The sequence below is a fragment of the Carlito syrichta genome, unplaced genomic scaffold, assembly GCF_000164805.1.
Source record: "Carlito syrichta isolate Samal-C Ts95f unplaced genomic scaffold, Tarsius_syrichta-2.0.1 Scaffold307134, whole genome shotgun sequence".
Taxonomy (NCBI): Eukaryota; Metazoa; Chordata; class Mammalia; order Primates; family Tarsiidae; genus Carlito; species Carlito syrichta.
Genome location: NW_007251230.1, coordinates 294839 through 307785, shown reverse-complemented (window position 1 = coordinate 307785; position 12947 = coordinate 294839). Strand labels below are relative to the sequence as shown.

Sequence of the window (12947 nt, the reverse complement as noted above, 5' to 3'; positions counted from 1 at the left end):
ATAAAGATAAATATCAAATTAGAAATCATTGACTTTAAAGTCTGTCTGTTTTTATCTTAGTGTTGATAGGAAACCAGAAAACTAAATATAATGTTATTTGCTGACCTTATCCTTTCTGATGGGGTCGTAATATAGCAGCCCTAGATTCTGTCAGTTTGTTTTTTAAGTTTAGTGATCACTTTCCTTCCATATTATTTATAGGAGGAAAATCTTCATACAGATCGTCAAATTTTTCAAAGTAGGAAAATATTTGGAAAAAATATGTAATCAGTTGGAAGTTTTAAAACATTGAACATAATTTCTTTTTTTTCTGAGGCTAGCAGGTTTTATTTTTGCTTTTTTGGTTTTTTAAAATAAATTTTCTAAATTGACATATACATATAACCAATGAAATTTACAAATCTTAAGTGCACAGTTCAATAAAGATTTTACACACACATGTATAATTGTGTAACAACCATCTGGGTCTAGATATGCAACATTTCTGTTACATCAAGAGATTCCTTCACATCTTTTCCCAGGCAGTTCCTATCTGTGGCCACCAAAAGTAAATGCTGTTCCTACATCTAATGTCATAGTTGTATCTGTTTTTAAATTTTGTATAAATATAATATATACTTCCTTTTGTCTGACTGTTTTCACACATTGTCATATCCTTGAGATTCTTCCCTGAAGATCTGTTATCATTTGCTTCTAAAAATTGCTCTATGGTGTTCCCTTGTTCTACTAACCTGCAGTTTATTTATATTCCAGTTGATGAATCTTTTAGGTTTTCAGATTGTAAGTAAACTGCTTTGTCTTTTGATGGACATATAAATTCTCTCAGATACACTGAGGAGACATATTCTTGGCTTACATAGTAAGGTTATGTTTATTTTAGTAGATACTGTGGTTCTACTACCATATATATGTCCACCAGCAATATCTGTAAATTTCTGTTCCTGTTGTCTTTTTCAACACTTGATATTCTCAGTTTTTCTTTTTTAAGTGTTTAACCATATTGGTGACTTGTAATGGTCTCTCTGTTTAATTTACATTTCTTGGTTGAGTAATGATGTTGGTCACCTTTTTATCAGCTTATGGACCATTTAAATATCTTATTTAGTGAAGTGACTTCTCAAACTATCATATTTGCTTTCCAGTTTCAAGTTATATTTTTAAAAATTATTGAGTTGTCAGAGTTCTGTACCTGTTTGGCTTCTGAGTCCTTTACCAGATGTATGTATAGTCATCCTCCTTTCCTGTGGCTTGACTATTCACTGTAATCATAATGTCTTCCAAGGGAAAGAAGTTCTGAATTATATTAAAGTCCAGTTTAGTTATACATTATGTACCCTAGTTAGGAGTTTGTGTGTGTGTGTGTGTGTGTGTGTGTGTGTGTGTGTGTGTTGTGATATTTAAGCCTATTACCCTCCTTGAATTAGTTTTTTTGTTTTGTGTGAGGCAGGGTCAGAGTTAATTTTTTTTCTATCCTGATATATAATTTCTCCACCATCATTTATTGTGGTGACCATTTGTTGTAAATTAAGTGAGGTTTGGTCATGGTCTTAGTTGTTTTGGTTTAAAAGTCTAGAAATCTGGTACTGTAAGTGCTCTAAATTTGTTTTTTTTCAGATCGTTTTGCTTCTTTGAATTTCCATGTAAATTTCAGACTTTTCTTGTCAACCTGTTTCACCTGTACACACACACACACACACACACACACACACAGACACACACACACACCCCACTTGATGGAATTTGGATTTGGGTTGTATTAAATCTAGAGATTAACTGGGGGAAAATTGACATCTCAACAATACCGAATACTTTAATTTGTGAATTGGAATATTTTTTCATTTATTTAGGTCTACTTTAATTCCTTTCAGCACCATTTTGTAGTTTTGAGTGCAGAGGTGGTGTGTATCTTTCATTAGACTTACCGTATGATATTTGATTATTTTAAATAGAATTATAAATGTTATTTTCTAAATTTCATTTTCCTATTGTTTGTTGACTGTGGATAGAAATACAATTGATTTTTGTATATTGACCTCGAATTCATTGTCTTTGCTAAATCCATTTGTTTAATTTGCATGATTTTGTTATCTTTTACTGGGTGACAAACCACTTCAAAATGTGGTAATTTAAACTAACATTTAAGGATGCACGGTGGTGTGAATGTACTTCATGTCACAAACTAAAAGTAGTTAAAATGGTCAATTCTGTGTTATTGAATGTTTTTTCATAGTACAGAATACACACACAACATTTAACTATTTTGCATCATTCTGGGTATTAATTGGGTTCTCTGGATGCTTCTTTTGCTTTGCACGTTGTCTTCTGGGGCAGTCATCATGTTAGGACTTGACTAGTTTGGAATATCCCATGTTAGGTGACTTGAAGGGATGGCATAAGCTGATGCTGGGCCTCTCTTTTTCTATGTCTTGGGGCATATCTGCATGGTTTCTCCATGTACCATCTCTACAAGGATACCTAGAGTTCTTACATCACTGGTCAGAGCTGCTTGAAGTAACTATTCCTACCTTACTTTAGGTTCAGAAATGGCACAAAATGACTTTTGTTGTATTTTGCAAAGTTCCTTTGCTAGCCTAGAATCATTGCTGGATGAGATTATACAAGGGTGAGGATACTAGGATTTGTATGTATTGGAGTCATCATACAAACTTTGGATACTAGTTACCATAACCCATTCTTTGGCCCTCAGTGATCGTGTTCTCCCATAAACAGATATATATACCTTCCCTTCAAGACCAAGATTTCATCTTCAAACTTGGCCCCGGGTCTGGATGTGACTTCTCTGTATGATCCCTCAAGAGCTGTTCTTCTGGTACAAAGACCTCTGAATTTAAAGAGTCTGCTGTTCATTCGTCTAACCTACAACAATGAGAAAAGAACATAGCATTGCCATAAATACCCTACTCAACATAGTTGAGAAAGGGAAGTACACGGCAGTCACTGGTTCTTAGCAACTGAAAGCCAGCAGTGGAAACTGAGATATCCCATAGCAGTTTCTTACAGTAGTAATTCTGGCAAGAGATGATGGTAGCTTGGATCACAGGATTTGCAGTGGAGGTGGTGAGATATGATTGAATTCTGGAAATTTTGTGAAGGTAGATGAAATTGTCTAAATAGATAGATGTGACGTATAAGAAAAAAAGGCACCAAAGGTAACTTTAGTGTTCTGTCTGAGAAATGAGATAGGAAAGAATGTGAGAGGTGCATGTTTTGGGGAGAAAATCAGGTTATAAAGTTGGACAGATCAGGTTTAGATGCCCATTAGATATCAAAGTGTAGGTGTTGAGTAGACAGTTGGATGTTCAAATCTGTAATGTAGGGGAGGTATTTGGGTTGTCCTTCTTGTAAGGTCATAGGGGCAGAATCAATTTTGTCTTTCATTATATTCCCCATGTTTCATTTGTTCGTGTTACTGGAAGACCACCTAGGCTGTTTTATTTTTAGATATCTGAGTTTTCTAATAGGCCTTAAGGTCTTTGAGGGCAGAGAATAGGTCTCATTCATTTGCCTTTCATAGATTACTAATACTCAATAAATGTCTGTTAATTTGTGTTACATAATTACATATCTGCAATAGCTTTTTATTTTATTTAGCCATGACATACAGCCTGAGTGATATTTTTAAACACAGGTGAAAATGCCTTCCAGTAGCTTAAATGCAGCACAGATGTCTTCCTATCTGATTGATATTTGGAAGGTTTTTAAATATTAGGGTTTTTTTTTTTTTTGAGACAGTCTCTTTCACTCTGTCTGCCAGTCTGGAGTGCAGTGGCACAATCATGGCTCATATCCCCCAACTCCTAGGCTCAAGCAATCCTTCTGTCTCCTGAAGAGCTGGGCCTACAGGTGTGAGCTACCATGCCTGGCTAATTTTTCTTATTTTTATTTTTTGCAGAATTGAGGTCTCACTTTGTTGCCCAGATTGGATATATTAGGTAGTTTGTGCACACAAAAAAGAATATTCAACAAAAAAATTAGCATCCCTTTTACTCTATCTCTGAGTCCCTGGTTTCTATTCCTAGACACAGGCACAGCTAGTTACTATTTCTGGACTATCCCCCTATGTGTAGTCCATGAAGTACATATGTGCATGTCACCTATTTTTTTTACATGAGCCATCACATACTGTGTCCTTTCCCATCCTGAAACTGCACTGGCAGTGTGAGTGGCACCACTTTGTGTGGCTTTAACAAGTGTTCCTCATCCAGAACACTACTGGCATTTCCTGGGCTGGGTTCAGGGATTCTAGAGGGCTTGCATAATGTGGACTTGTTTAGTATGATGGAGCTTTTTTTAGGAAGCAGTACAGCTTAGAGATTTCTCCTTCTTTAGTGCATGCAAATCTGTAAAGTTTGAAACAACTCACAATACACTTAAGGAGTCACTTCCCTCATAAGCACTATTTATTTATAATGTTTTCTGGTTACTTAGTCTTCTCATTTATTTAATGGGATAAATCATTGTCAAATCATTTTTGTTGAATGTCTGGTAAATGCACAGAACTTTAAAAAAAATGAACTGGGAGACTACACAGAGTTTGGAGAAAAACTTAACTCGATCCTGCATACAAATCTAATATTTTACAATTGGAAAGATTTCTGAGAATTCTTGGTTATTTTGGCTTTATTTCTTGGAGACTGTTTTCACTTTCTTGTCATTAGAATTAAAAGACTGAGAGTTATTTTAATGATTTAAAGTATTTTTAGATGTACTTCATGCCTTTGAGTCTCAGAAATAAAATGCCAATAAGTTGTAATGTTTTCTTTCATTGTAATGTTTTCTTTCATTACTTGGAATCATTCTCAAATTTTAGAAAAATTTTGTTCCTAAAAATTAACTTTATAGTCATATATTAACTATTCATTTTATAGCTTATTATATCTATTATTATAACCCTGATTTTTTTAATGAGATTTTTTTCAGTAGCCATATAAAATATTAAGATGATATTATCCACTATTTATCATGCATAAAGAAACAGAATGATTTGCTCAGAGAAGTTGCATGGTTGTTTGGAGTTAGAATTTGTTGCCTACTCTTTTGATTTCTAAAACAGGTCTTATCTCTGTAAATCCAGTATACTGTGCATTCAGAAACATACATCTACTTCTTAATCCTGAAAATAAATTACTCTACTTCTGAAAATTAATCTAGGCAGAAACATTAATAAAGATCCTGTTTTTGGAGTTTCCAGATTTGGCTGACAAAGATACATGTTAAATTTGAATTTCAGATAAATAATTTTTTTTTTAAAGTAAAAACATGTCCCATACAGTATTTAGGACATATTTACTAAAAACAATTTTTCATTGTTTATCTGAAATTCTCATTTAGCTAGGTATGCTGTATTTTATCTGGCAGTCCCAGCTTATTTTCCACTACAGGCTAAGTGTCTTTTTCCCAAAATGCTAGGGACCAGAAGTTTTTTAGATTTTGAATTTTCAGATTTTAGAATATTTGCGTTTGTATTTATTCATTGAGCATCTCTAATCTGAGAATCTGAAATTCTCCAATGAGCATTTCCTTAGAGAGCATGTCAAAAAGTTTCAGACTTGGGAGCATTTCAGAGTTTCAGATTAGAGATGCTCAACCTGTATTACAATGGGAAAAATCATAATATGTTAGTTATTAACCCCAGGCCTTTTACCCGTTTCCTATAACAAAAATAAACCACAGTAAAAACATTCATATATAAATAACAGACTGCATATTGGCTGTAAATGCATAAAATGTCATTTCCTGATCAACAGACATTTAATAATGTTAATAACAAACAGATGTTTGTACTGGCGCTATGGTGGCTCTCCTAAGCACTGTTGACATTCAGAACCTGTATCCCCTTTACAGACACTCAGTGTCCTTCACAAAATTTGTACAGTTAATTTTGACATTTTGCCTATTGTATTTGAAATGAAACATGAAAACTTTTTTCTCAAATCTTTTTGATAAAAATGTTGTTCTGAGGTTGTAAATATAAAGTTTTCCTTTAGTAACATGAACCAAAAGAAGGTTTGAGAAGTATGTATGTTCCGTGAGGTTTGAGTATGTCAAACCAAGAGATGTTGGATGGGGAAAATATTAATGGGCACCTGCCTTGTGGGTGTGGCTCAGTGTTTTTCCCAATGGTATTGCTCTTTCAGGTTCTAGGTGATAAACATGGGAACGCTTTGTGGCTTAATGAAAGAGAGTGCTCAATTCAGAGACGAAATCAGAAGGTGGTGGAGGAAGCACCAAGGTAAGAGCCTCTTACAAGGAACAGTATACATTGGTCTGCTTTTTTTGCCTTCATTTTGTTTGTTTTGGGGAAAGATTGTTTAATATTCATGTGCTCAATGCATATTTTTATAGTTAAGAATTTGTCACTTGATTTTCCTCATTACTTTAGTGCCTGAAAGTGAGCGCATACTTGAAAAAGAAGTGGGTTTTTATTAGAGGAAAAAGTTGAGTAGACAAATAACTGTGATTTCCACAGGCTTCTAAGTAGTTTAGGAGCTGTTGGTGTTTCATAGAATTTCTGGGACATATGCCTTCTAGGGTATCATGTTGCCAAAGTTTTCCTGAAATTGATCCTGAATTTATCCTGCCATGAAATGGCTTCTGGGGTATGGTTCTTAGAAATTACTTGGTTGATCAAAGACACTTTGGGTACTTCTCTAGGCCACCTTTCATGAGTTTGGCAGCAGTTTCAGCGAGTTTCATTTCTAATTTGATGCCAGGTTGGTATTAGTCTATATTCTGACATTCTCTTTATCCTTAAAAATCCTCAGTTGAATGTACATAGTTAGTTTTAATTATCAGGCACTAAGAAATAAAGCCAATTGTAGCTTGAATCAGCATACCTAGCATGTCTTGCTACAATGTGCGTATAGTTTCTGGAACTACAGGGGTGTGCCACCACGCCCAGCTAATTTTTTTTTTTTTTTTTGAGTTGGAGTCTCACTCTGTCGCCCAGACTGGAGTGCAGTGGCCGCTCCCGGCCACCGCAGCCTCAACCTGCTAGGCTCCGGCGATCCTTCCGCCTCAGCCTTTCTTTTTTCTTTTACTTTTTTTTTTTTTTTTTTTTGAGTTGGCGTCTCACTCTGTCGCCCAGACTGGAGTGCAGTGGCCTCTCCCAGCCACTGCAGCCTCGACCTGCTGGGCTCCGGCGACCCTTCAGCTTCAGCCTTCCAAGTAGCTGGAACTGCAGGCGCGTGCTACCACACCCGGCTAGTTATTTGATTTATTGTAGAGATGAGGTCTCACCAAGTTGCCCAGGCGGGTCTCGAACCCACGGGCTCAGGCAATTCACTCACCTCAGCCTCTCAAGGTGTGGCTAATTTTTTTATTTTGATTTTTTTTTCGTTGTATAGTCGAGGTTTCACCAAGTTGCCCAGGCTGGTCTCAAACCCCTGGGATCAGGCAAACCTCTCGCCTTTTCTTCCCAAAGTGCTGGGATTACAGGCGTGAGCCACTGTGCCTGGCTGTGAATTTTGAATTACAGAGTAATGGTAAAAATTAAGCCCTATTTTAGTTATATTAGTTTTTAAAAAATATGTTATAGTAGTTTTATTTTATTTTATTTGTTTGTTTACATTTTTTTGAGTCAGAGTTTCAGTCTGTTGTGGAGGCTGGAGTGCAGTGGCATGGTAATGGCTACCACAGCCATGACCTGCTGGGCTCAGGCAATCCTTCTGCCTCAGGCTTTCAAGTAGCTGGAACTAATGCCACCATGACTGGCTACTTTTCTTGATTTATTACAGAGACGAGGTATGGCTATGTTGTCCAGTCTGATCTCAAACCCCCGTGGCTTAGGCAATCTTCTTGCCTCTGCCTCTCAAAGTGCTGGGATTACAGGCGTGAACCACCGCACCTGGCAGTGTAGTAGTTTTAAAACATAGTCCACAAATCTGTTAACTCTTCTCTCATTGAGCAGTGGGGGAAGAATCTGTGTTCCTTACCCTTGATTCTGTGCTCTGTGACTTCCAACCAACAGAATACATAGTAGTCCTGCTGTACCAGTGTCCAGCCCAGGGCTTATGAAACTGCCAACTTCCCCCTCCTATTCTCTTGGAATGCTTATGCTTACAAACCAGCCAGCATGTTGAGATGAATTGTCCACTGTAGCTTCACAAGATGTGGCCGTCTGTCTCATGGCCTAGGACTAGGATATAAGAAGGAATGAAGAAGGAAAGCAAAAGGAGTCTGCTCCGTATATCTTTATGAAGATCCTGGAAGCTACCAGGATTGATTAGTTGGAGTTGACCTGAAGATAGGCACTTAGCTAGAGAAAGTTAGAAATGTATTTTTTCCCGAAGAACCCATGTGCTCAGCTGGTACTAGTACTGTAGTATGAAGATGGGGAGAAAGGATGCTGGTAGAAAGTAATAGTCTCTGACACACATTTTTTTGTTGTAATTTTGTATTTTCTTGCCTGCCTTATCCTGTCTAATTCAATTAACTTTCTCTTTATTCAAAACCTACTCAAGTCTTACCTAGAATAAAAATATTTCACAGACTGGGAATCTTGGATTATGATTTTTGCTTGTTTTTTCTGTCTAGAAATGTAAGTTTTACATATGAACATCTTATTATTAATTGAGAGAAAAATTTAAAGCATTAGGAATCAAAATAGAAAAAACTAGAACTCATCGTTAATAGCGACTTGACATGTATTTGTATACTGTTAAATGTTAAAATGAATGGAACACATGGTTTTCAGATTTTGGAGTAAGAATCTACTACTGTGCTTTGAGGACATTGCTGGGGTCACTCATGTCTCTGCGTATCACTGGCAGGGTTTATGGCAAGGGAAAGGATAAGACCAGACAGGACAAAAATAGAGTTTTGATCAACTGCACTGAGAGTCTCTAAATGTTATATTAGTCTTTAGTTGAGTTTCCTTATTTTGGTTGCACTAGTTTTATCCACCAGTTTTTGTTGAAATGTCAACTATAGATTAGATGGATATAGAATTATGTCTGTAATAGGTAAGATTCATAACACCTTAACCTATTAGGATTAATCCTAATATCTCCAAAAGGAAGACAGTAGGAAGTGCACAACCTATCTGTCAAGTATTTTTGCCCTCTCTCCCACTTCAGTTCAACTCAAATCTGTTCAAGGCTCTAGATCTAACTAGCAGTTTATATGAAATAGATACATGAGTGTTAAGAGACACCATGGGGTTGCATGTAGCAGAACCAAGAATGCGAGAAATGAGACAGCAAAATGACCAGATTCTCAGCTAAGAAAAAGGGGAGGAGGCATTGCAGATGAAAAGAGTTTTAAGATACAGAAACCTACCAATGGCAGTTTTTGGATCTTATTTGGACCTGATTCAAAGAAACAAGCTGTATGAGACTTTTATGAGACACTAAGGGAAAATTGAGTACTAACTGTATATTAAATACTTTTAAGGAGTTCTTGCTAATTTTTAAAGTGTGGTTGTGTTATCTTGTAGAAACAGATATAGAAGTTCTTACAGGTGAAATTATTTCTAATTTGGGATTTATTTTAAAATTAAAAAAACAAGTGGGTGAGCCTAGTAGAGAAGTAGGCATGCAGCATAGATAAAGTCAGAGTGGCTATATATTGATAATTGTTACGTATCAGAGACAAGTACATACAAGTTTATTATACTATTCTTTAATAAAAATTTTACAACATGTCATCTAAATCTTACTCATTTGAGAATAATTTTAATCCATAAGTAGAAAACATTTATGGTTTTATTTTTCAGAGCTTTTCTTGCATTGAAGCAAAATCTGTAAAAATGCAGAAGTGGCTTGATTTTTTTTTCAGGGTTTGTCGAAACCATTTTAGTTTAACTTTCCTGCTTGGTATTTTGTAACAAAAGTTTTAGGATTTATTAGATGTCCATTCGATTCTTGTTATTTGTGGCAGCCATGTTCTAGAAAGGCACTGTGCATACTGCATTAACGAATACTGAACAATTGCTCCTAGGGGAAGTTCAGGGTTAGGTTTCTATGAGCCTCTGCTCATAGGACTTTTGCCAGTGGATTAATACATAACCTTGTTTTATGTGTGTTTCTGTTGGAAGGCACCAGATTTAATATCTAGGTTGTTTAATAGTGAACGCACGATCCTGACCAACAAGACTATCCTGTATGACTGAGTGGAGTTTATCTCACACAAGTTTTCCCTGTAGGGCACTTTATAATCTTCTTGTGCTTAGGAACACTAGACAACACTAAAGCACAGTGCTCAGGGGGCCATTTTAAATAGTGAAATCATCCTTCTCCCAAAAAAGCACAAATATGCAAAAAACATAGCACTAAATAGCTTTTGAAAAGGACACTGCATATAGTATGAGGACTGAAACAAGGAAGCAGGGTATCATCTTGTTCAACCTCAGTATGTTGGGAATCTCAGATTTCTTGTCTCTCTGTGCTTGTTCATGAACAACCACAAAAGTGCCTTCAGTATTGATTTGGGGGTTTTTAGTAAGTAGGCAAATTTACAAATATGGAATCCATGGACAATGAGATGTAATGCTATATGTTAGTTTCTAAGAATTTATTTTCCTCCTTGTTTTTAGCCTGAAGCATTCCGAATATATATGTTAAATTTTGCAAATTGGAGTAGTTGTATATTGTATGGATTGAAGTTGCCATATAGTGTAAAAAGAACAAGGGTTTTATAACAATCTGAAGTTGATTTATTTAAACATATTATACTTGATAATATATTCAGCATATAAGGCATATAATATTATGAACTCCCAAATTGTTATTATAGATGGTCTGTGTCTGAGCAAACTTTGAGAAGACTTGTATTTAATGCACACAAAAGATTAATGTGATGTTTGTTCAACATGTAGATGAATAATTTTTGTGAATTTGTAGCATTTTTTTGGATACTGAGACTCGAAGGGCGATGGGAGAACAAGCTGTAGCTCTTGCCAGAGCCGTGAAGTATTCCTCCGCTGGAACTGTGGAGTTCCTTGTGGACTCGAAGAAGAATTTTTACTTCTTGGAAATGAATACAAGACTCCAGGTAGCAAAAACTGCTTTTTATTCCTCTCTATGTTGCTGTCCTTCACCTTTCCCTACCCACCCTTTATTTTATAAGTTCAAAGTCAATGCCATAAACAGTTAAGTAAAGATTTAGCTTTTATGCTTGTGCTAAGACATCTGTTAAGAACGATGGGTAAGTGTCCCTTTAATTTATTTCTTTTGATTTTTAAGTTTGATTTTATTTTCAAATTCAAGGGTTCATGTATAGATTTGTTACATGGATATATGGTATAATGATAGTATTTGAGATTCTAGTACACCCATCACCCAACTAGTAACCATTGTACCTATACCCAAGAAGTAATTTTCAACCCTCACCCCCACCCCTCCTTTCTTTTGGAGTCCCCAGTGTCTGTTATTTCCATCTTTATGTCCATATGTACCCATTGTTTACCTCCTACTTTTAGATAGCCCTCTAATTTAAAGTTCAATGTCTGGACCTCTGCTTTGTCATGGTTAGTACTTTATGTTGGAAATTCCACTTCAACGTTTTCTTAAACCTTTTCAGATGAACTGTATTTGTCAGGGCTCATGTACTGTTAAGAGAAACTACTCTAGGTACTATAAATACGGATTAAGTGATTACCAAATCTTTGGAGGAATGGAGGAAGGAAAGGTACCCAGAGTGAACTTCCAGTAGTGATTCCCACTGCAGTATCTCTCAACCAGGTGTCTAAAGGAACTGCTACCTTTGCCACAGTTAGGAGATTAAGCACTCACAGTTATGAGTTCACAGTTATGAAACCCAGTGGTTGCCCTTAGAACTACTGACACTAGGAACATGCTTCCATGGTTTCATTCAAGATCTCTGGAAGCCACTGGCGCTGTAACTGATGGCTTTATTCCTTCTTTCTTTTGTTTAAATTGTGAGCTATCTGTATACAGAAACACACATAGAACACAGATGTATAATTGAACACATTATAAAGCAAAAATCTATGTAAATATCAGTTGGGTCTAAAAGTACAAAAATGCTAGCCTGTTTTACCCATTTTCTTTTTCAATTATTTCGCCTCCATCTTCCCTAGCACTGTCTTCTATTCTAATTGAATTCTCAACACTTTCTTGCATTTCCAGATAGTTCTTCCTTTGAATTATACACTCCTACACAGCAGTTATTTTTGTCTGAATTTCCTTGTTTTAAAAATTTTATTGAGGTATAATTATATACATAAAAATGCCCAATTCTAGGTATTCAGTTCATTTGACAAATGTATATAAGCCTGTACCCTACACCCTAGACAAGACATAGAATACTGCTATCATCTTTCCTAGTCAGTCCCCATATTCTGATTTCCATCTTATAAATCAGTTTTGTCTGCTCTTACAGTACATATTCATTTTGTGTATGGCATCTTTCATTTAACATAATGTTAACATAATTTAACATAATGAGATTTATCCATATTGTTGTGTATGTCAGTAGTTCATTCCTTTTTATTGATAAGAAGAATTCTATTGTACAAATTTACCATCATTTCTTTATTCATTCTTCTATTTGGGAGAGTGTGAAATTGTTTCTCAATTTTTTGCTATATAATCAAGTGTCAATAAACATTCTTGTACAAGCCTTTTTGCAGACATCTATTCTTATTTTTCTTGGGTAAATAGGTAGGAGTGGATTTGCTGTGTCATAAGCCAGGTGTATGTTTACTTTATAAGAAACTTCCAAACTGTTTTTCAACATGGAAATTTTAAATTCCCATCAACAGTGACCAGGGGTATGTCAATCTTTTACAATTTTTCATTCTAATGAGTGTATAGTGGTATATCGCTGGGTTTTTATTTATTTATTTATTTATTTGAGTTGGAGTCTCTCTCTGCCGCCCAAACTGGAGTGCAGTGGCACGCTCCTGGCCACCGCAGCCTTGACCTGCTGGGCTCCAGCGATCCTTCCATCTCAGTCTTCCAAGT

At 35.9% G+C, this 12947-nt stretch overlaps 1 protein-coding gene across 8 annotated transcripts in view; it reads left to right on the top strand.

Moving 5' to 3' along the window:
• Positions 1-12947, top strand: part of PCCA (propionyl-CoA carboxylase alpha subunit) — a 419699-nt gene that overhangs the window by 145723 nt on the left and 261029 nt on the right. For all 8 annotated transcript variants that reach the window (XM_021715457.1, XM_021715463.1, XM_021715461.1 and 5 more), the window contains 2 exons: positions 6159-6253; positions 10863-11013. In XM_021715457.1, coding sequence (XP_021571132.1) covers positions 6159-6253; positions 10863-11013 — 246 coding nt within the window. The remainder of the gene's footprint in view (positions 1-6158; positions 6254-10862; positions 11014-12947) is intronic.